The 25,339-nt window shown below is 39.1% G+C and overlaps 1 protein-coding gene across 1 annotated transcript in view; it reads right to left on the bottom strand.

The window, feature by feature from the left end:
- Window positions 1-23,067, bottom strand: part of LOC100030646 (Fc receptor-like protein 2) — a 37,074-nt gene extending 14,007 nt beyond the window's left edge. Inside the window, exons 1-8 of the mRNA XM_056814643.1 lie at window positions 23,022-23,067; window positions 18,709-18,729; window positions 17,665-17,904; window positions 16,898-17,272; window positions 16,398-16,682; window positions 11,487-11,774; window positions 7,202-7,480; window positions 6,702-6,818 (exon numbers count right to left, since the gene is read on the bottom strand). Coding sequence (XP_056670621.1) covers window positions 6,702-6,818; window positions 7,202-7,480; window positions 11,487-11,774; window positions 16,398-16,682; window positions 16,898-17,272; window positions 17,665-17,904; window positions 18,709-18,729; window positions 23,022-23,067 — 1,651 coding nt within the window. The remainder of the gene's footprint in view (window positions 1-6,701; window positions 6,819-7,201; window positions 7,481-11,486; window positions 11,775-16,397; window positions 16,683-16,897; window positions 17,273-17,664; window positions 17,905-18,708; window positions 18,730-23,021) is intronic.
- Window positions 23,068-25,339: the final 2,272 nt, after the last annotated feature.

The raw sequence follows: 25,339 nt of genomic DNA, 5'->3' as shown, positions 1-25,339 counted from the left end.
TAAATATGCCAATCTAGGTAATATGGATGAATATTTACAAAAATATAAATTGCCTAGACAAACAGAAGAAGAAATAGAATTCTTAAATAATCCCATATCAGAAATAGAAATCCAACGGGCCATCAAAGAACTCCCTAAGAAAAAATCCCCAGGGCCTGATGGATTCACAAGTGGATTCTATCAAACAATCAAAGAACACCTAATCCCAATACTATACAAACTATTTTACATAATAAGCAAAGAGGGAGTGCTACCAAATTCCTTCTATAACACAAATATGGTACTGATTCCAAAGCCAGGTGGGTCAAAAACGGAGAAAGAAAACTACAGACCAATCTCCCTAATGAACATAGATGCAAAAATCTTAAAAAGGCTACTAGCAAATAGACTCCAGCAAGTGATCAGAAGGGTCATTCACTATGATCAAGTAGGATTTATACCAGGAATGCAAGGATGGTTCAATATTAGGAAAACCATCCACATAATTGACCATAGTATAGTAATAGTCTCTTGGTAACCAAGGATGACGATTGTCTTTGTGTGTTTTCATCTATGATAGATGAGTGTGCACAAAGACACTTGTGCATGAAGGAGATTTAAGTGGAAAAGTCGATGCACAGAGACAGTCCCACTCTCTTGGCGTTGGAAGCCTGGGTCCAGTGGCACGAAAAGTCATTACACCTGGAGACTTCCTCGGCTGCATTGGATGGCCGTGTTGTCTTTTGTGCTCCAACATGCCCTATGCACTCCACAGTGTTTTGCTGCATCGCCCTCTCAGCCGTTGAACCTTCTTATTGGTTTCTTCCATCTGTTCCGCCGAAGCAGTCTTCACATGATGGGTGAGCAAGGCCCTGGTTCACCAGGGGTCTATGGCCCGATGGCTACTCTCACAAGGTTTAGCTGGCCTATCGAAGCCTTTGCCCTGGGTGTGGCTGCTGCCACATGCTAGCAGCTACTAGGAGCCACAAGTGAGAGCTGGGTGTCAGGTGGGGGTCAAAGGCTGGAGAGCTGCCCTAAAAGGGCATGACAAGCCCTCCATACCAGAGATACTACCCCTCCCTGAACACCGCATACACCCATAATTGACCATATCAGCAAGCAATCCAACAAAAACCACATGATTATCTCAATAGATTCAGAAAAAGCCTTTGATAAAATACAACCCCCATTCCTATTAAAAACACTAGAAAGCATAGGAATAGAAGGGTCTTTCTTTTTTTTTTTATATTTTATATTTTATTTTTTTTTTATTAATATATTTTATTTGATCATTTCCAAGCATTATTCGTTAAAGATCATTTTCTTTTCCTCCCCCCCACCCCCCATAGTCGACGCGTAAGTCCACTGGGCATTAGATGTTTTCTTGATTTGAACCCATTGCTTTGTTGATAGTATTTGCATTAGAGTGTTCATTTAGAGTCTGTCCTCTGTCATGTCCCCTCAACCTCTGTATTCAGGCAGTTGCTTTTCCTCGGTGTTTCCACTCCCATAGTTTATCCTTTGCTTATGAATGGTGTTTTTTTCTCCTGGATCCCTGCAAGTTGTTCAGGGACATTACACCGCCACTAATGGAGAAGTCCATTACGTTCGATTATACCACAGTGTATTAGTCTCTGTGTACAATGTTCTCCTGGTTCTGCTCCTCTCGCTCTGCATCACTTCCTGGAGGTTGTTCCAGTCTCCATGGAACTTCTCCACTTTATTATTCCTTTGAGCACAATAGTATTCCATCACCAACATATACCACAGTTTGTTCAGCCATTCCCCAATTGATGGGCATCCCCTCGTTTTCCAGTTTTGGGCCACCACAAAGAGCGCAGCTATGAATATTTTTGTACAAGTCTTTTTGTCCATTATCTCTTTGGGGTACAGACCCAGCAGTGCTATGGCTAGAAGGGTCTTTCTTAAAAATAATAAACAGTATATATCTAAAACCATCAGCAAACATCATCTGCAATGGGGATAAACTTGCATTCCCAATAAGATCAGGAGTGAAACAAAGATGCCCATTATCACCTCTATTATTTGACATTGTGCTATAAACACTAGCAGTAGCAGTTAGAGAAGAAAAAGAAATTGAAGGTATTAAAATTGGCAATGAGAAGATCAAGCTGTCACTCTTTGTGGATGACATGATGGTCTACTTAAAGAATACTAGAGAATCAACCGAAAAGCTAGTGGAAATAATCAACAACTTTAGCAAAGTAGCAGGATACAAAATAAACCCTCATAAGTTATCAGCATTTCTATATATCTCCAACACATCTCAGCAGCAAGAATTAGAGAAATCCCATTCAAAATCACCTTAGACAATATAAAATTCTTAGGAATCTATCTGCCAAGACAAACACAGTAACTATATGAACACAACTACAAAACACTCTCCACACAACTAAAACTAGACTTGAGCAATTGGAAAAATATTAACTGCTCATGGGTAGGAAGAGCTAATATAATGAAAATGACCATCCTACCCAAACTTATCTATTTATTGCCATACCCATTGAACTTCCCAAAAACTTTTTTATTGAATTAGAAAAAAAACATAACAAAGTTCATTTGGAAGAACAACAGATCAAGGATATCCAAGGAAATAATGAAAAAAAAACACAAAGGAAGGTGGCCTTGTAGTCCCAGATCTCAAACTATATTATAAAGCAGTGGTCTTCAAAACAATTTGGTACTGGCTAAGAGACAGAAAGGAGGATCAGTGGAATAGACTTGGGGTAAATGACTTCAGCAAGATAGTCTATGACAAACCCAAAGACCCCAGCTTTTGGGACAAAAATCCACTATTTGATAAAAACTGCTGGGAAAATTGGAAGATAGTGTGGGAGAGATTAGGTCTGAACCAACACCTCACACCCTACACCAAGATAAACTCAGAATGGGTGAATGACTTGAACATAAAGAACAAAAATATAAGTAAATTAGGTGAACACAGAATAGTATACATGTCAGACCTTTAGGACAGGAAAGATTTTAAAAAGAAGCAAGACTTAGAAAGAGTCACAAAATGTAAAATAAATAATTTTGATTACATCAAATTAAAAAGATTTTGCACAAACAAAACCAATGCAACCAAAATTAGAAGGGAAGCAACAAATTGGGAAACAATCTTCATAACAAAAACCTCTGTTAAAGGTCTAATTACTCAAATATATAAAGAGCTAAATCAATTGTACAAAAATTTAAGCCATTCCCCAATTGATAAATGGGCAAGGTACATGGATAGGCAATTTTCAGTCAAAGAAATCAAAACTATTAATAAGCATGAAAAAGTATTCTAAATCTCTTATAATCCGAGAGATGCGAATCAAAACAACTCTGAGGTATCACCTCACACCTAGCAGATTGGTTAACATAACAGCAACAGAAAGTAATGAATGCTGGAGGGGATGTGGCAAAGTCGGGACATTAATGCATTGCTGGTGGAGTTGTGAATTGATCCAATCATTCTGCAGGGCAATTTGGAACTATGCCCAAAGGGTGCTAAAAGACTGTCTGCCCTTTGATCCAGCCATTGCACTGCTGGGTTTGTACCCCAAAGAGATAATAAGGAAAAAGACTTCTACAAGAATATTCATAGCTGTGCTCTTTGTGGTGGCAAAAAATTGGAAAATGAGGGAATTCCCTTCAATTGGGGAATGGCTGAACAAACTGTGGTATATGTTGGTGATGGAATACTATTGTGTTAAAAGGAGTAATAAAGTAGAGGAATTCCATGGAGACTGGAACAACCTCCAGGAAGTGATGCAGAGTGAAAGGAGTAGAACCAGAAGAACATTGTACACAGAGACAGATACACTGTGGTTCAATTGAACATAATGGATTTCTCCATTAGTGTCAATGCAATATCCCTGAACAATTTGCAGGGATCTAGGAGAAAAAACACTACCCACAAACAGAGGACAAAAGGTGGGAGTAAAAACACTGAGGAAAGGCAACTGTTTGACTACAGGGGATGAGGGGAAATGACTGAGGAGAGACTTAAAATGAACACCCCAATGCAAATACCAACAACATGGAAATGAGTTCAGATCAGGGACAAATGGGATACCCAGAAGAATCACGCACTGTCTATGGGAGGTGGGGGAGGGAAAAAATGATCTTTGTTTCCAATGAATAATGTTTGAAAATGACCTAATAAAATAATATTTAAAAGGAAAAAAATAGAAAAAAAATTTAAAAAAGAGATTAAATGCTAAATTAAGTAATGGAGTAATAGGGAGCCATTAATGTTGTTGAGTAAGGGTATAACATGAGCACACCAGCTCTTTTCAAAGATCCTGTTGGCATCTGAATGGTGAGAGACTTGAAGAAAGATCAATGAGGTTACTGTAATAATCCAACTAGGGATAATGATAACCTGCAATGAGTGGTGATTGTGTCAGTGAGAAGTAAGAAGTAAAAATGAGAGATATTGAGATAGAACACTGGATCTGGAGTCATGAATATCTTGATTTTCAATTCAGTCTCAAACACATCATTTTTTGACCCAGGTTAAGTCACCTGACTTCTGTCTTTCTTAGTTTCTTCAACTGTAAATTGGGGATAATGATAGCACCTATTTCCCTGTGTTCTAAGGATTAAATGAGATAATAATTGCAAAGCACTTAGCATAGTGCCTGGCACAATACTTAATAAATAATTAATAATGCCACTTAATAAATAATTCTTCTTTGGGAAGGTAGAAAGGACAAGATTTGGGAATGGATTGGCTATGTGGCATAAGAGATGAGGATGATGGCAATGTTGTAAGCCTGAATAACTGGGGGAAGGGTAGGTAGCAATCTTAAAAATGACAGTAAATTTGGAAGAGAGAAAGGGCAAACATAATGAATTCTATTTTGGACATATTTAGTTTGAGATGATTATGGGGTATCCAGTTCTAATGTCTCATAGGTAAGTGGAGATGTGGGATTGGAGCTCAGAAGAAAAATTAAAGACCGTATATACAGGTAGTCTCACAAGTTTTAGTAGCTGCAGTAAGAGTTAAATCAAGGAGTTCGACAAAGTGAGGAGAGCAATTTAACAGAAACTTTAAGAAAGAAGTACAGATAGAGAGATAGAAAAGAGGAGAGATTATTAATCTCATATGCTATAAATATACCTAAAATTCTTAATACTACCTAAATTTTCCTAAAACTATCTCTGTCTTCTCAGGACAAGTTCTTCTGCCTGGCACACCTGGACTAATCTATTCTATCTATACATGATTTGCTAACTACCTAACTACCTAAAATAATAGACAGCTGCCACTCAGTCACTCTTTCAATCAGTTTTCTATAGCAGTCCAACTGTCAGAAGTCAACTGCCAGCAGATCCTTGCCTCAGAGACAGACCTCCTGCTCTTTAGAGATCCCAGAGGCAAAAGACCTCCAATTGTCAGCAGCTGCTTCCTTTCTCTCCTCACTCACCAACTGTCCTCCCTAACTTCCTGTCTGAGGGCAGGATACTTTCTCTCCTCAGTCCTGGTTTCCCTGGTAATGGAATCCTCAGCTCTGGCTCACTGACTCTTGTCAGTTCTGATCTACTTAGAAATCCTGCTCTCTAGTCTCTTAAGGAAACAGAGGGAGAGATTAAGAAAATCCCTTTAACACTACTAAAACTTATAATTGTACTAAACAAGTTATCCTTTATGGCTCTGGGAATCATGATTCCACTAAGGCCATGACATTAGATGACAATTGAACCTTTTATATCTTATATAATAAGACATGAATACTGGTGTAAAAGCATCCTCAGTGGAGTTAATTTACCTCTATGGGCTTTGTTTCCTCAACTATGAAATGATCTCATTTTCCTTTTGACTGTTTAAGAAATTAAACGCCAAATTTCAAGTCCCAGGTGAATATCTCTGCAAGGGCCATCCCATCATGACTCTATCTCAGTTCTCCAACCTTGTCCCTTTTGTATGTACCACCTTGAAGTCAAATTGGACTTTTCTCCATTTCCTTTTCTGACTTTGGTCCCTTTTGGGTTATCCTTGCTACCCATATCCTACCCAGAACCTCATACTGTCTGTCTCTTTAATGTCTAACACCAGGGTCCCATGTTTCACAAAACCTGTTTCTTTTCAACCTTATAAGACAAAATCATATTTCTTTCCTCACATTTATTTGCACTTATTTTACTTTTCCTTACATGAAATCTGTGTGCATGACTTTCCCTCTATTTGACTGCAAGCTTCTTGAGGTCATGGGTTATTTCTGTTTGGTCTCTCTCTCTCTCTCTCTCTCTCTCTCTCTCTCTCTCTCTCTCTCTCTCTCTCTATATATATATATATATATATATATATATATATATATATCCCCTGAGCCCTGCATATAGTTGGTATTTTTAAAAATCCTTACCTTCCATCTTAGAATCAATATTCTATTTTGGTTCCAAGGTAAAAGTGGGAAGGGCTGGCCAATGGGCAGGTTAAGTAACTTGCTAAGGGTCACACAGCTAGGAAGTATCTAAGGGCTGATTTAAGCCTAGGACTTCCTCTTTTTATGCCTGGCTCTCACTCCACTGAGTCACCTAGCTGCCCCCATATAGTTGATATTAATGGATTGGGTTCAGTTGAACTCACATCCTGGCATCCCTGCTTAGTAGCTCTTAGAATTGTAAACCGAGTCTAAGTGGGAAAAACCTCTTCACAAGTCTAGCATATCAGACTTATTATCAAAGGGTAATCATAGTGAGCTACAAACCTGACTTTCTCTGAAGTCTGAAGCAAAGCACAAGAGCAATAGCAGTGAGGATAAAGATGACAATCAGGGCAATGGCGACTCCCATAATGATTATGTTCCTTTGACTTCTTATAGGTTCTGCAAAAAAGAAAAACAAAAAGAAAAAACAACTGTGACTTGGAGGTGCGATACCTGGCACCTAAAGCATCTCCTGATATTGGAATATGGGTAGAAAACAGAAATCTGTAGGGCTTCCACTTAGGAAGAGATTGCAGGTGGGGTTGGATGATCTTCATTGTGTTTATCTAGTAATCTGAATTATAGTTTGCTAACTATAGACCATCATGGGGAGAAGGATTATAAATAACTGAACTTTGACCATTCATCATCCTATCCCTTCATGAATCAGGACAAAGTTAGAATCTTGGGTGAACCAGTTCCAGAAAGTATTGCCATATTATCCACCATCACTGAAGTTCCCTTTTTAGAGAGCAGCATTGATCTCATTGCCTTTTACCTACCTGAGACGGAGAGTTTCTTAATTTCACTGCACTGGTCACTGAAACTGTTGATGGCTTTACAGAAGTAATTCCCAGAATGCCCAGTTTTCATGGAGAGATTGAAAGAAGCTGCACTTCCAGAAGGATCTATCTTGTTCTCAAAGATTTCACCATCATGATAAAATTGATACTGAATTGGAAGAGAACCTCTGAGGGCTTTACATTGAAACTGCACAACATCCCCTACAGTAACCTGTGTCCTGAGTGTACTGAGGGTAAAGAGGGGTCGAGACACTGGAACTAACAGAGATTAAAAAAAATACATATTAGAGAAAGTTTCTCCAATTCTTGTAAGAGACTCATGACTTCTTTAGCTAAGATATATGAAACAGGAAGATGTTTCCAGGCACCATAGTGCTTATATTTCAGATTTAATGATTAATTATTCCTACAGACACTTTCTTTATTTTGCAGTTATTTTTCCCATCAATTATCCTCAGTAGTTGTAGTCTCTAAGTTTAGGTAAGACAGACAGAATCAGACATATAGGTCTCATCTTCAATAAAATTAAGGATATCAGCTGCTATGAAAAGAACTGCTTATTTGACATTTTTTAAGAAATTATGTTTAGATGAACATTTACACCATATACCATAAGTTCTAAACAAATATACATCTGAAATATAAAATCACAAACAAAATATTTAGGAAACTGGAAAGAATTATCTTGTACAACTATGACTAGAAGGTAAATTCTTTAATATTTAGTCAAAATTTCAAGTAAATAAGGCATATAAGTGATTAAAGAAGATAGAACAGATAATTTCAGTTGCACAAAATTGAAAAGTTTCATATGGATGCAAAGTTTCCTCAACTCTAAAATGAGGACAACGATAGTACCTACATCACAAAGTTGCTATAGGAATCAAATGTAAATTCCCTTCCCTTCCCTTCCCTTCCCTTCCCTTTCCTTCCTTTCCCTTCCCTTCCCTTCCCTTCCCTTCCCTTCCCTTCCCTTCCCTTCCCTTCCCTTCCCTTCCCTTCCCTTCCCTTCCCTTCCCTTCCCTTCCCTTCCCTTCCCTTCCCTTTTGGTACTGGCAAAGAGACAGAAAGGAGGATCAGTGGAATAGACTTGGAGTAACTGACCTCAGCAAGACAGTCTATGACAAACCCAAAGACCCTAGCTTTTGGGACAAAAATCCACTATTTGACAAAAACTGCTGGGAAAACTGGAAGACAGTGTGGAAGAGATTGGGTCTGGATCAACATCTCACACCCTACACCAAGCTAAACTCAGAATGGGTGAATGACCTAAATATAAAGAAGGAAACTATAAATAATTAGGTGAACACAGAATAATATATATGTCAGACCTTTGGGAAGGGAAAGATTTTAAAACCAAGCAAGACATAGAAAGTGTCACAAAATGTAAAATAAATAATTTTGATTACATCAAATTAAAAAGTTTTTGCACAAACAAAACCAATGTAACCAAAATTAGAAGGGAAGCAATAAAATGGGAAACAATCTTCATAACAAAAAACCTCTGATAAATTTCTAATTTCTCAAATTTATAAAGAGCTAAAGCAATTGTACAAAAAATCAAGCCATTCTCCAATTGATAAATGGGCAAGGGACATGAACAGGAAGTTTTCAGCCAACGAAATCAAAACTATTAATAAGCACATGAAAAAGTGCTCTAAATCTCTTATAATCACAGAGATGCAGATCCAAACAACTCTGAGGTATCACCTCACACCTAGAAGATTGGCTAACATAACAGCAAGAGTAAGTAATGTATGCTGGTGGGGATGTGGCAAAGTTGGAACATTAATTTATTGTTGGTGGAGTTGTGAATTGATCCAACTATTCTAGAGGGCAATTTGGAACTATGCCCAAAGGGCGATAAAAGACTGTCTGCCCTTTGATCCAGCTATAGCACTGCTGGGTTTGTACCCCAAAGAGATAATAAGGGAAAAAACTTGTACAAGAATATTCATAGCTGCGTTTTTTGTGGTGGCAAAAAATTGGAAAATGAGGGGATGCCCTTCAATTGGGGAATGGCTGAACAAATTGTGGTATATGTTCGTGATGGAATACTATTGTGCTAAAAGGAATAATAAAGTGGAGGAGTTCCATGGAGACTGGAACAACCTCCAGGAAGTGATGCAGAGTGAAAGGAGCAGAACCAGGAAAACATTGTACACAGAGACTGATACACTGTGGTACAATCGAAGGTAATGGACTTCTCCATTAGTGTCAATGCAATGTCCCTGAACAATCTGCAGTGATCATGGAGAAAAAACACTATCCAAAAGCAGAGGATAAACTGTGGGAGTAAAAACACCGAAGAAAAGCAATTGCATGACTACAGGGGTTGAGGGGATATGATTTAGGAGACACTCTAAATAAACATCCTAATGCAAATACCAACAACATGGAAATGGGTTCGAATCAAGGACACATGTGATACCCAGTGGAATCGTGCGTTGGCTAGGGGAAGGGAGGTGGGAGGGGGGTAGGAAAAGAAAATGATCTTTTTTTTCCCCAATGAATAATGTTTGAAAATAACCAAATAAAATAATGTTTAAAAGGAAAAAAAAATAACTCTGATCAATTCAATAATCAACTATGATTCCAGGGAAGCAATAATGAAGCATGCTACCCACCTGCACTGCCAGAGAGAGAATGGATTCAAGAAGCAGAATAAAAATGTACATTTTCAGGTGTGGCCAATGTGAGGATTTGTTTTATTTGACTAAGCATGTTAGTTATAAGGGTTCTGTTTTCTTTTTCCTTTTCAGTGGGGTCAGGACACTTATAATAAAGTGTGGTCTAGGGTTATCAACATAACAAAAATAGAAAAAAAAAGAAAAAATATCATTGAAGCATTTTTAACAGATAGACACAAGAGGAGGACTGCAAAGAATCATAAGTAAGCAGAACCAGCTTTCAAAGCTCCACATGGAATTTATTATTTAATTAAAAAGAAAAGCAGGGGGCAGCTAGGTAGCTGAGTGGATTAAGAGCCAGGCCTAGAGATGGGAGGTCTTAGGTTCAAATCTGGCCTCAGACACTTCCCAGCTGTGTGACCCTGGGCAAGTCACTTGACCCCCATTGCCCAGCCCTTACCACTCTTCTGCCTTGGAGCCAATACACAGTATTGACTCCAAGACGGAAGGTAAGGGTTTAAAAAAAAAAAAGGAAAGAAAAGCAAGCTGACATAATAGAAAGATATGTTTTTATGATACTCTCTTTTTATGTTCTGCTATATGTGTGAAAAATCTCCTTTTATTAAATTCCAAGTATAAAATGGAATGTGCCAAGATACTAATAAAAATAGAAATTTAAATTAAAACATCTCTGAGATTTCATTGTACAACCCAATGATTGGCAAAGATGATAAAATACAGAAAACATAAATACCTAAGAGGCTATTGTAAGACAGGTCCACCAATGAAATATCAGTGGAACTGTGGATTGGTCTAACTTCTGGAAAACAATTTGGAGTTATACCAAAAAAGTCACTAAACTGTTTCTACCCTTGATCCAGTGATATCATTAGTAGGTATACCCCTAAGAAGGTCAAAGGTTACATATGTACACTAATAATTATAATGGCACTTTTTTTCTGTCAGCATACTGGATGCTCCTCAATTAAAGGAATAGTTAAATAACCAATCAACAAGCATATGTTAAATATCTCCTATGTTCCAGGCATTGTGCTAGGCACCAAAAAATCAGTCACTTTTCACATACGTACACATATTAATACACATATACATATACATTCAGAATAAGTCCAAAATGGCATATGAATAGAATGGAATATTATTGGGTTATAAGAAATAACGTAGATGTAGAATTCAAACAAATTTGGGAAGAAGTGAGGTAACAGAGAACAAAGTAAGCAGAGCAAAGGGAAAAAATTATATGATGACCACAAATGTAAAGGAAAACAATATTGAAAGATTTCAGAACTCTGATTAATGTAGTGACCAATTATGATCTTAAAAGACTGATCATTTAATCAGGCAGAAAAGTAGTGGGGTAGAGGTATAGAATTAAGGATATATTTTCAGAAATAGTGTATTGTTTTGCTTGTCTATAAGCTTTTGATAAAAGATAGGTTTCCATGGAGGGGGTGGGGTGGCAATTAGTGGGAAATGATAGTAGTATAAAAACAGTAACAGTAACAATAACAACAACATAAATATAAATAATATATTAAGGAAAAACCTTCCTTATGACACTGTAGGTGTCCTTCTCAGGTGAACAAAATGAGATGAATGAGTGTAGGACTCACTTTTCACGGTGATTTTCACTGTCAGGCTGCTGATGGTATTGATGTTGTTGTCAGCAGTACAATAATACTTCCCTGCATCACTCTCATTTATAGCCGGGAGTATGAGCTTCTCCTCCAGAGAATATCTAGTCTTCTTTCCTAAACTTGCATTAATGCCCTCCCTGTGCCAGGAGAATGTGATGTTCCCTGTGCCCTGAGTTACTGAGCAGATGAAGACCAACTTCTCTCCTTCGGTCACCTGTCCCCTGGAGGGCTCAGTCTTCATGATGATGCCAGAGATGGGGATTCCTGAGTGAACATAAGGTGACATAAGAAATTTTCCTGGTTTTTGGAGGATGTCAAGAGTGGCAAGGGAAACAATTTGTACATGTCCATATAAAGAGAACTTAGTGAAACATATACTAAGGAAGAAAGAAAAATGGGTCAGTGGTATATTGAAACTGAACTTGGAGAATAATCCTGAATATTATTAGTAGGGCGGAGTTATTTTTTTTTACCAGTTTAAGGCAGTGTTGGTTCCCTAGCCTTAAGCTTTTGAACCATAACTTTGGCCCTCAGCCATTCCAATATCACAGGTCCTAGAGGGTAATCAAGACATTTGAGAGATGGTCCACTAGGTAAACATTTTTTGTCAGATAGCATAGAGAGAGATTACTTAGGAATGTCAGATCTATCCTAAAGTGGCATCATCCAAGGTACATAAATCATATTTGCCTTTGAGGCCCAGATGAAGGTCTTCTTTCATTCTTCCATTCCTTTGATTCTGCATCATTGTATTTTGATTTCTCATGAAATCATTCATTTCTAGATGATGAATTCTGATTTTTAAGCCCCTATTTTCCTCTGGCACTTTTTGATTCTCCTTTTTTTTCATCTGGCCCATTTCTTCTTGCCTCATTTTCATTTCTCTTTGCCACATTTCCTTTGCCTTTCTTAATTGTTTTTTGAAGTCCTTTTTGAGTTCTTTCAGAATCTGTCCATCCATATTTTTTCTCTTGACCTTTGCAAGTGTTTCCTTTGCTTTCAGTGTTCATTTCTGTGTCTGTACCTTACTCTTTGTCTCCATGAAAATTCTTTAGAGTTAGGTGCTTTTTTTGTTTGCACATTTCCACCCATCAAATTATAAGTAGGCTTGGGGGGATGATGTGATGGTCTGAGGGCTGAGAACTCTGAGAGCCCCTTCCCCCAGATGATTCAATTGGCCCTTGGGATGCTGATAGTTTAAAGACTTTCCTCAGACTTATGTGTAAGCTTTTGATCTCATGCTGCTCTTGATCAGGTCAGGGGCTATGTACTTGATCTAATCAGGCACACCTTTGATTGTTCTGCCTTGGAGCTTTGCCCTGGACTTTAGGCAAGAAGATCAGTACTTAATACTATCAAACACCCAAAAGTGTAAACTAAGTTCTTATTTCAAGCCCAGAATAGAATTCTCTGGGATGGGGCTCCTGACTTCTCCACAAGTTTGAAATTTCAAGGGGCATGGGCTGACTTGTACCACTATTTGCCCAGGGAGAATCTCAGGATATGGATGTTTACTTGAGCATAGGTTCCTGAACCTCCAGCAGCAGCTGTGGAGCATAGGTGTGTGGCTTGCTTTTGGCTTGCTCTTCCCTCCTTGCTACAGTTTCTTGCTGGCTCTGCTTTCCTCTCACTCCAGTGCCCCAGATGTTCTTTGCTTACCTTTTGGGTTTTTCTTTTCTTGAAAGTTGTTTCACTCTATCTCCTTTTTGGTTCTTTTAGTCCTGTTTTGTGGTGATATTTTAATCTTGTTCATAGAGGATTTTCACAGTGGCACAGAGCTGCTCTGAATTATTCTGCCATCTTGGCTCCACCCCCAGAAGTCTCTTCTTTCACTCTTCCAACACACAATTATCCCTCTTCTAACATTTGCTCTTCTAGAGTCAGTTAAAACACACAGCTCATCAATAACCCGTTCTCTGATTATTTCCTAGGCCTGACTTGTATCTCTTAATGCCATTGCCAGGTCCTTCCACTTAGAAGCCATGTTGGAAGCTTCTTTGTATCTTACTACCCTGCCCTATCTCCAAGCACCATTTTGGGAATGTGGCTGGAATGGAATGAAACATATTAGCATTGGGCTCTAAAACTATTATTAGTGTAATATAGGAACATAATGGGGTCCCTCCCACTCCCACTGGGAACTAGAGAGAGATGTGAAGCTAGAGAAATGGAGAGAGGGAAGAGAATGATCTTCCCCTCTCTTTCTCTAGGGGAATGTAGCATAAACTGTCTTCTAGAGGGTTAGAATATGTCTCCTCAGAGATTAGATTGACTAGGGAGGTTAAGGACTGAAAGAGAGGGTCCTAGAAAATAGACCTCCTCCCCCCCTTGATCTTGGCTATTGTAGGAGAGCAGAATAATTCTCTTGCCCCTGGATTTCCCAATCCCCCAAATGCCCTCTTTCTCCCTTTAGACCTGAATCACTCTACAGCCTGGTTTGGAGTTGATTCTTCTCTTTGAGGAAAAAGGGTAAGATTTCCTCCCAAGCCTCAGTCCCCTTCAATACTCTTAGAAAGTGGTTCTTTTTTTTTTTTTAAACCCTTACCTTCCATTTTGGAATCAATACTGTGTATTAGTTCCAAGGCAGAAGAGTGATAAGGGCTAGGCAATGGGGGTTAAGTGACTTGCCCAGGGTTACACAGCTGGGAAGTTTCTAAGGCCAGATTTGAACCTAGGACCTCCTGTCTCTAGGCCTGACTCTCAATTCACTGAGCTACCCAGCTGCCCCCTAGAGAGTAGTTCTGATCTAAAAAGTAACTCTTTATTGTAGGGGACACAAAAGACAGGGTGAATGGGGTTGTTGAATGAGGAAAGTGGGAAATGGGAATGCCTATAAACTAACAACTGACCTCCCCCCAAATCCTGAGGATTCAGGCTGTCTGCCTGACCTTCTTTTGGGTCAGTTGTGGGGCTGTCCTTCCTCCTGATCTAATCTAGTTGTAAGATGAAGTTCAAGGACAGTTTTTGGGGATAGAGAGGATCTTCTTGAGTAGATGGCTTTTCACAAAAGTCCCAATCTACTTTTATCATCTTCAGCAGGAACCAAAAGAATTTGGGGTTCACTAGAAGGTGACCAATGTCCAGAGAAGCTCTCTGTATCAGAGGCTTCCTCTCAGACCATCCACTCCAGGAGGGCTCTCAAGAGGAAGTGAAGTAGTGAAGGAATTGTTTTTAAATCTTCATAGCTCATCTGTTCTTTTCCTGGAATTTTGGGTCTTCCTTGCCCTTCCCCATTTGGCTTGCTCCTTGGTCATGCTGGATCTGTTTTCCTCTCTTACATTAGCTAATCTTGAAATTCTGGGTCTCCTTAGTTCAATAGAAAATGAACAGAGTAATTTAGTGTTTGATCAACCCAAAGATACAAGCTTCTGGGGCAAGAACTCATTATTTTCGCAGAAACTAGGCAAGACCAACATCTCACATGTTATACCATATTATAAAGTCAAAAAAAGGTATACAATTTAGACATCAATGATGATATCATGAATAAATTAGGGAAGCATGGAAAAAATATTTGTCAGATCTATGGCTAAGGGAAGACTTTATTACCAGACAAAAGACAGAGAGGATCATAAGAATTAATATGGATAATTTTGATTACATGAAATTAATTTTTTTTAATTGTCAAAATGAGAATAAAAAATTTTACAGCAAAGTTTTCTAATCAAGGCCTCATTTCTCAAATATAGAGGGAACTTAATGAAATTTATAAATATAGGTGCCAATCATCAATTTATAAATGATCAAAAGATATGAATAGGAAGTTTTTAGAAGAAGAAATAAAAAAGCTATCAATACTTACATGAAAAAGTACTCTAAATCACTAAAAATTAGAGAAATGTAAATTAAAACAACTCAGAGGTACTATCTCACACCTATCAGATTGGCTAAAATGACAGAAAAGGAAAATGACAAATGCTAGACAGGGTGTGGGACACTAATGCACAGTTGGTGGAGTTGTGAACTAGTCAAAACACTCTAGAGAACAATTTAGAATTATTCTCAAAGAGCTTTAAAACTTTGTGTATTTTTTTACAGTGTAGGTTTGTATTCCAAAGCTATTGAATAAAAAGGGAAAAGATCTATTTGTACAAAAATATTTATAACAGCTATTTTTGTGGTGGCAAAAAATTAGAAATTCAGGGAATGCCCCATCAGTTCAGAAAAGGCTGAACCTGTTGTGGTATATGATTGTTATGGAATTCTATTGTGCTATATGAAATGATGAGAGAGATGGATCCAGAAAAATCTGGGAAACCATACAAATGGAAGTGAGTAGAATCAGGAAGAATATTCTATGCAATAATAACAATATTGTAGAAATGATAACCTCTGAAAGACTTAGCTATTCTGATTAATATAATGATCCACAACAATCCCAAAGGACTTCCAATTAAAGATGTTCTCCACCTCCAGAGAAAACACTGATGAACTTTGACCAAAGCATATTAAAAAAATTTTTTTTGCCTTTTTTCCCCAACATGGCTACTATGAAAATATGTTTTACATGATTTCACATGTTTAGTGAATATCACATTATTTGCCTTCTCAGGGATTTGAGAAGGGGCTTGAGGGAGAGAATTTGGAACTCAAAATTTAAAAAATAATGTTAAAAATTGATTTGAGAGTGCTTGCTCAGGATGGGGATTCATGCTGATTGCTTAGAGCAAATTTCTGTTGCTTGTGCCTGGCAAGTTATTTGCTTAAAACTCTATTTATGTCCTAATGCAAGAGGAGGCCTACAGGAAAGCAAGTCACTCCTCTCATACACCACTCCCATTCCCAGAGGAAGAGGAAAAACACCTAAGCAAGTATCCCTAGGTCTCAGCTGATGCCAGTGGCCTGCCCTCCATTTCTCAGTCCCAGGCCAGCCTCACTGACACTTACTTTTCACATTGATCTTCACGCCTTTGCTCTGTTTCCGAATGTCCTGAGCCACTGCTCTGGCCTCACACGAGTAGGACCCTGAGTCTTCCCTCCAGATGGCTGGGATTTGAAGCACCCGGGACCTCATCCAGTCTGATGTGATGGTCCTGCCATCTCTGAAGAAGGTGAAGTGCAGCTCGGTGTCTGACTTTTGTGGAGGGAGCTGGGTGTCACAGCTCAGGGCTATTGGGGTCCCCTCTATGGGCTGGTAGCTTGTGACTTTCAGCTCAGGGGGTGGAAACAGTTCTATGGGAAAGAGCCAAACATAGTGCCCAGAACAGTGAGTGTCAGAGTTCCCAGGAGGAAACATCAGTTGAACAGATGAAAGGACACACAGATGAATTCCCTTCTTTGTTCCATCTGTGAGCTCGCCCTCTTATTGTGTGTCTAATAGACCCTGGTCCTGAAGAGCCCTCCCCCTCCTCATTCTCACACCCTACCCCCAGGATTCAAGTTCTTACCTTGGATTTGGAGCGCTACCTTTCTTGAACGTATTTCCGGCTGAAATATTTGCAATAGATCAGTAGTCGTAGTCGCTGTGCAGTGATATTGGGCACTGTGGCTTAAACCAACTTGTGGGATGACAAAGACAGAGTTTTTAAGGAAATAAGATAATATCTTTCCATCCTTATAGTATTTCATATTTCTAACTCTTGCATCATACTTTGTTCTGCATCTGAGGACCAATGTGTCTCCTTCAAATACAGAATATGGAGTCTGCAGGATCAGCGGATCTGTAAGAGACCCCAGGAGACACTTGAGACTCAATTCCCACCTTCCTGTCCCCTCCTCCTTCCAGTTGTTTCTAGTGGGATGTGCCTTAGCTGGGAGATTATCTAGAATATGGGGGGGGGGGGGAATCCAGGTTCACCCATTGTTTCCTTGTTGACCCAGATATCTCACCAACTCCCTCTCCCTGGAACAAGGAGCTTTCTTAGATGGTGTCCTTTCAGATAAATTTGAAGAAATTTGCTTTGGGAAGGGAGTCCTCTCTTTTACTGCACTACTCGTAATGTTCAAAGTTAGCCTCTAGTTTCCAGGGGATCTCAGGGTATACAATTGTTTTCTGAATGACTGAAGGGGAATTGTAGTCATGGTCCCTCCAGTCCTTCTGCTACCCCAGTGATATCATGTGGAATTCTAGTGTCCCCAATGCCTCTCCTTGTGTACTTCCCTCTCAGAGGCTGTACTTAGAAACCTCCTCTGAGTCTTTTCTCTCTGCCCTCACCAGGAGAAACAACCAGATGTACAGGGTCACTGAGGGCTGAGTGCTGGTCCTGGCATTTATACTCTCCAGGCCTCATAGTCTCAATCCTCTTTGTAGAATATTTTAGTTGTTCATTGTTGAGCAACCATCTTATCCTCAGTTTGGAGGTATCGCTTCCATCACAGGTCAGATTCACTTTCTCCCCCTCAAAGATAGTGGTCCATTGAGGGCTGAGGTGCACCATGGCTTTCTTTGCAGTAGCTGGGTGGAAGAAAAAGAACAGTGTAAGATGAAAGTGTCTGCACACAATTCTTGGAGTAAGGGAGAGATAAGAGAGGAGCAAGGAAGTTCAGGCCCACGCTTCCCTGAGGTGGAATCCTGAAGCTCGGAGGTCCAGTTTTAGGTCACCTGGCCATGGACCTCAAAACATACACAGTCCATTTACCAACTAGAAATTTAATAAATGCCAGAGAATAGCAGTGTGGTCTCCCCAAATGCTGTTTCCATCTAATTGCAGATAAAACCAAACTGACCGGAGAGGTTAGATATTGAATAAAGATTGGTCAAGGGGGTGGGCAAATAGGGAATAAAAAGTGCCAAAAGGAACCCAGGAGATCAGCAATTGTACTGCTTTACCATCAGATCCCAGAGTCTGGGTTGGACACATGACCGTGGACACATGATTTCACCTAATTGGGTCCAGGATCCTTATCAATAAAATGAATAGATTAAATTAAATGACCTACAATGTCTTTCCCAGCTCCAAAATGTAAGAGTTTATGATTTAAAGATTGGTCCTTGTTTGTTTCCGGATGCCCTAGGATTAGTCCCCAGTTCCTCAGAATGTGTTCATGTCTTGTGGGCATAAAAATCATCAGAAGACTCAGAGTAGTCTGAGCCTGACTTATGGGATCAATCAGGGAAGAGAACTGTCACACTGTAGACTTCAACCATGAGGAGCAGGGCAGGCAGGGCTCCTCAGACAGACCTGCATGGGTATCCTGTGGTCCTGAAGGAGGTTACATTACCCAGAGACCCTGAAGAGCAAAGAAAAGGGTAACTCACAAGCTTGCCTGCTGACCAAACCTGTGAAAGAGAAAAAAGCCAGAGATTAAACCGAGTGGAGATTCCCCAAAATTTTGAACTTGCAGCCCTCTCAGAAATTCTTCTGAGCCCTCTGTAACATTATCTACTTCAATGATTGCCCCACTCCTAGCCTAAAAGAAACCTCCTAGATCCTGACTCTTGGAAAAGTCTCTCACAACCAGACCCCGGACTTTGACAACCAGCTAAACTGACCTGTCTGTTCTTTCCACACAACTCTATCTGTGGATTCTCTCCTTTTCACCATCTGTCCACCATGCCTGGAACTCACCCACCTCATAAAATTCCTCCATTCCTAAAGATGTATGTCAAGTACCCACCCTCAGGCTGACCTCTTAATTATTCATTCCCTGCTTCCTAAATTACCTTGATTTGAGCAATTTGTATTTATTCTGTCTATAGCTATTTTGGAATACATTGTCTCCTCTGATAGAATGCAAGATTCTTGAGAGTAGAAATTCTTTCATTCTTTGTATTTGTGACCTCATAGACTAGCCCAATGTCTGGCACACTGTAAGCCTTTAATAGCTGTTGGTTGACTGATTAATTTATTCATCTTTAAACTAATCAGATGTTTGGAACTCTGAATTCTAATTGTAATGATTCAAATCAATAAACGTTTATGAAGTACCTATTTCTTGGCAATCACTATGCTAAGCACTGGAAATGAAAAAGAGGCAAAAGATAGTCCTGACCTTCAAGGAACTTACAATCTAAAGATTTCCTTTGCAAAAGTTAAAATTAAATCTCAATAATGAAAATATTATACTTTAAGGGATTTCTTAATAATCATTAGAAACCAAGGAATAAATAGGATACAAAATAAAGACCATGTGCCCATGGCTGATCAGCTAGTTCAAATGCCCACCTTACCACCACCAAGCTCGGGACAGAAAGCAAAGAGGTGGGATCCACCACGTCCCTGCCTAATATTCCCTGTCTACAGGAAGTGCGTAATGACAGGAAGTCTGTGGGCTCTCAGGAAATGTAGTTCTTTTTTAGGGTAACATTTTCAATTATACACCTTAAAGGTTTGGAGTATCTAGTCTGATAAACTATGGAGTTAAACAGTAGAGAGTCAGGAAAAGGCAGTAGATGAAGGGTCCAAATTCTTTTTTTCCCCCCATCCACATAGGAACCTGGACCTAAAGGCAAAGAGTAGACTGGAAGGAACTCCAGCATCAAGAAACTTGGATTCTCTTGATTTTCTGCCAGTCAAGTGACTTGTCCAAGTCACTTACCCTCTTTGATCCTCAATTTTCTTCTCTTTAAAATGAAAAGGCTGAACTTGAAGTAAAAATTACAAGGGTCTCTTAAAGTCCCTTATAATTTTTACACTCAAGAGTTATTCCTAACTCCTGTCTAGGAAGAAGTCATAGAATTACATATCATAAAATCACAGATTTTGAGTTGAAAGGGAACTCAATAATCATCCATAGGTATCTGCAGATTATTTGTTCAAAGTAAAATAACTAATTTTGTGGAGCTATACAATAAACTTTTACAATCCGTTATATGTTTAAAAAATTAATGCACAATATATTTTCTTTCACTTGTTTTATATAATTTGACATTGAATTGACAAAATTTTGACATGTATTCTTTAGTTATTTATTATGAAACCAGCCCACAATGGATTCAGCACAACTTTGAAGAATAGTCCATTTTAAAAAAATCTAATTTTTAATGAGATTTAAATTAGTTCTTAGGACCTTGAAGCATGTTGATCTCTTTTTCTTGGAAAAATTATTTCTCAGTGTTATGTGACATGCAGCATGGAGCAGTATTCCATTTCCATTTAGAACTTCATGTAACTCCAGAGCAATTCTGCTTCTCACTTTATCAATACTTGTATTAAAACCCATCATTCTGTCAGCAGAAACAAAACTTGAGACCCAGTGTACTTCCCAAAACATTTTTCTGGGATGTTTTACAATCTGATAAAGATAATCCTGGATTGTTACCACTTGGACTTCTTGGTAGAAAATTTTTTTTTATCTTTTTACTACTCTAGTCTTTGTATTTTATTGTCCATGGATTCAATTGTCATCTTTATGTAGATTACTTTAAAATTTTATTGTCCAGGCCTGACCTCTCCTGACTGCCTATCTTGCATCTCCAGTTGCCTGCTAGATATCTTAAACTGATGTCCCAGAGACATTTCAAACTCAACATTTCCAAAACTGAATTTATTAGCTTTCTACCCAAGATGTCTCCTCTTCTTTTCTTCTCTATTACTGTTAAGATAATTTCCCATTCTCCAGATCACCTTGGCTTAAAACCTAGGTGTCATCCTCAACTCCTCACTCTCTCTCTTACTGCCCATATCCCATACATTTCCAAGGCCAGTTGATTTTTTACTTTTTTTGTATAACTTCTCTCATGTACATCCCTTTCTCTCTTCTGACCCTACCACCCCTGTGGTGCAAGCCCTCAATTACCTCACATCTAGACTATTGCAATAACCTGTGATTGGTTTCCCTGCCAAAAGTTTCTCCCCACACCAGCTCATCATCTACTCAGCAGCCAAAATGATGTTCTTAAAGCATAGATCTGACCATACCAGAGTTCTACTCAACCAATTCTAGTGGGTCCCTAACAACTCCAGGATCAAACATAACATTGTTAGTTACTCAAAACCCTTCATAACTTGACCCCTTAATTTTTTATTTTTTCTATCTTTTGCAATCCCCTTCTCCTATACTTACTCTGTGATCTTTTGACACTGGCCTTCTTGCTGTCCCTAGAACAAAAGATTCCATCTCCTGACTCTAAGCATGTTCACTGCTTCCCATAACTAGTTCGTTCCTCCCTCATCTCCAGCTCCTGGCTTATCTGACTTCCCTTAGGTTCCAATAAAAATCTCACCTTCTGATCCCCCTTAATATTAGTGCCTACCCATCTTGCTTTGTCTAGTTATTTTCATGTTGTCTTCCACTTAGACTGTGAGCCCTTAAAGAGCAGGGATTGTCTTTTGCTCATCTTTGTATCCTCAGTGCTTATCACAGTGCCAGTACATAATAGACAACATCTGTTTAATGAGTCATTGATAACCCTACTTTAGGTCCTCATTCCTTTTTGCAAAGACAACTGCAATAATTTCCTAATTGGTTTCTTTTCTTTTCTTTTCTCTCTTCAATCTATTTATTCCATAGCACTAAGTTTTCATTTTCATTCCAGGTTAATTTTCCTCAAACACAAATCACCCTCCAAATCAAGAATTCTTAATGACTTCTTATTCTCTCTAGGATAAAATAAAAAAAAAAATCCCACCTGGCATTTAAGTCTTTCAACAATTTGCCTCCTATTTACTTTCCAATTTTATTTCATATTGTTAGTCTTAGTCTACTTTCCATTTCAATCAAATTGATATGGTAGTTGTTGTGCTAGGGCAGAAATGCAGACAGACAACACACATCATTTGTATGTCTCCTGCACTGTGCCTTGAAACAAATGACTCCTCCCAGATATAATGTGCCCCCTTTTTTTTGGAATCTCTAGATTCCTTTGGGACATGGCTTAAATTCCATCTCTTTTTTTGGTCTTTCTTTAGCCCAGATATCAAGTCGCTCCTTTGAAAATATTTTCCATTATTGTGAATATATTTTGAATTTAGTTATTTATATAACTTGGAGATAGGACCTTTTCCATTTTTGCTTTTATATCCCCAGAATACCCATCAAAAAAAGATTGTTTAAAAATTGAATTGGTTCCTCTGCAAAAGAATTCATGTCAATCCATCTTTAAAAAAAAAAATCCTTACCTTCTATCTTAAAACCAATACCATATATTAGAAGTGCAATAAAAGCTACGCAAGAGATGTGCCCAAGGTCACACAGTTGGGAAGTTCCCGAGGCCAGATTTGAAATCGAGGCCTCTCATCTCTAGTCCTGGCTCTCAATCCACTGAACTACTTAGCTACAGCCTTCCCCCCACCTCCATGCCCAATCCATCTTTAAAGCCTGTGTCTAGTCAATTTTCTGGAGCTTGTGAAATTAAAATCCAAAATACTGGAGACTTAGAAGCCATTATCCTATTGCTTTTCTAAGACTCCAGATTTGCCTAATTCTCTCTTTCTCCAACTTTGTCTGATCCATCCTTAGCTTTGACTTTAAGGAAGAGATTGAATTTTCCATCTCCTTGAAGAGATAGATTCTCTTTCTATCTCAGATTTCCCAGATAGGAGGCTTTTATTTCAGGGGAAATGCCTTCTCAGAAAACCAAGAATTCTATTTTATCCTATTCTAGGTCCCCTCCTGAGTCACTGTACTTACCAAGGTCCAACAGCAATACCCATAGCAGTGTGAGGTGTAGATCCATGGATACCAGGAAGGGAGATACTCTAAGCAATACAAAGTACAACTCAGTGAACAGAATTACGAGATTTCTAAGATATACTTCAAAACAGAGTTAGAGGGAGTAAAAAAAAGGAAGTCATAGAGACCTCCCTCAACTATTAACCCATATTTCCTCCCCTGTATAAATTGAGAAAACACAAGACATTTTTTTTGGTAGAACAGCTCAAGCATACATTTCATTTCATCCCACCTGCCCTTGGTCAGTGATGATTCTTTTTTTTTTAAGCTTTCATGCATGTTGCTTTATTGAGTACTTATCTTCTTTAAGTGAGAATTAGGAACTAGGAATTAGGAATTAGGAAGGGGATTTGGAGACCAAAACATTATTCGATTCTTTGGCACTATATTAAGGTTTTGTTCCTTCCTTTTTGTCTTTTTTTTTAAGCATTTATTTTATTTGGTCATTTTCCAACGTTATTCATTAGAAACAAAGATCACCTATTTTTTTTCTCCCCCCCTACCCCCACCCCTCCCATTGGCGATGTGCAATTCTTCTGGGTATCCATGCTATTGGTTTCCATAGTAGGGTGTTCATTCAATCTCTCCTTGTTCATATCCCCTCCACCCCTGTAGTCAAGCTGTTGTCCTTCCTCCCTGTTTTTACTCCCACCATTTGTGCTCTGCTTGTGGGTAGTGTTTTTTTCTCCTTGGTCCCTGCAGATTGTTCAGGGACATTGCATTGAGACTAATGGAGAAGTCCATTACTTTTGATTGTACCACAGTGTATCAGTCTCTATGTACAATGTTCTCCTGGCTCTGCTCCTTTCACTCTGCATCACTTCCTGGAGATTGTTCCAGTTCACATGGAATTCCTCCAGTTTATTATTACTTTGAGTACAATAGTATTCCATCACCAACATAAACCACAATTTGTTCAGCCATTCCCCAATTGAAGGGCATCCCCTCATTTTCCAATTTTTTGCCACCACAAAGAGCACAGCTATGAATATTCTTGTACAGGTCTTTTTACTTATTGTCTCTTTGGGGTAAAAACCCAGCAGTGCTATGACTAGATCAAAAGGCAAGCAGTCATGTTGCACACTTCCAAGGTATATGTATATTTAGGCTGATGAGAAAAGAAAGAGATAATGGAACTGCCTGACCAGACAAATCAGGAGAATCTATGAGCTTTTTTTCTGATCAGCACAAGATGACTTCTTGAAGAAGGTGAGATTTCAGGAGCTTTTGAAAGTTAAGAGAGAAATGGCCTACCAAGTGAGGGAATGTGTTTTATGTACATAGTATAGATAGCCTAAGGATGCTCAGGATAGGGAGGAAAACAAGATATGTTTTGTTGTTTCTTGATGTCTCATGAAGTCATTAGCCTTTAGTTGCCCAATTCTAATTTTTAAGAAATAATTTTCTTCCATCAGCTTTTGTGCCTCTTTTTTCATTTGGTCCATTTCTTCTTGTGTCGCTTTCATTTCTCTTCTCCATTTTTTTCTCTGCCTCTCTTAATTGAAGTTTGAAATCCTTTTTGAGGTTTTTCCAGAATCTGAGTCCAGCTCATCTTTTTCTTTTGAACTTTGAATGTTTTTGCTTTGCTTTAACTCTCCCCTCCTGTGTCTGTGCCTTGCTCTGTCTCCATAAGAATTTCCTATGATTAGGTGGGGTTTTTAGGTTTGCTCATTTTCCCAGCCTTTTTCAAGGTGTGCTCTCTTCTCCAGGAGGTTAGGGCACCCTCTTAAACTACAATCCTTCTTTGGTGCTACCCTTAGCCTTATTTCTGGGTTTTTGCAGGGCAGGTTTTAGTTCTTCTAAGATGGCATAAGTGCCTGTGGACTTGGAGCCCTGAGAGCCACCTCCCAGTGCTGATTCAATTAATGCTTGCCCCTACCCCCACCCCACCCCAGCTCAAATTCTAGCCTCAGGCTTGGGTGAATGCTTTGGATCTCACTCTGGGATTGATTAGATCAGGCACACAGCAGACTGTCCTGTCCTGAGACTCCACCTTGAGCTTTGGTAAGGGTCAGTCAGGCTCCCTCAAGCCAGCAACCTGGGGACTTCCCCTGCCAGGGATGGGAGTAGGGACAAGCTCTGGGTCTACCAACTGCACCAAACTGGGATTTACATTCTTACCACAAGTCTGGGCAGGGATTCCTGGACTCGCTTTGGGTCCACACAGATCAAGCTGTATTGCACAGACTGCCCTGGACTGGAATTCTTGACCTCACTGCAGGTTTGCTTAGAACTTTAAGGGGTATGTATTGGGTTAGACGGCTATTGGCCCAGAC

Source organism: Monodelphis domestica, chromosome 2, assembly GCF_027887165.1.
Source record: "Monodelphis domestica isolate mMonDom1 chromosome 2, mMonDom1.pri, whole genome shotgun sequence".
NCBI lineage: Eukaryota > Metazoa > Chordata > Mammalia > Didelphimorphia > Didelphidae > Monodelphis > Monodelphis domestica.
This window is presented reverse-complemented; position numbering and strand designations above follow the sequence as displayed.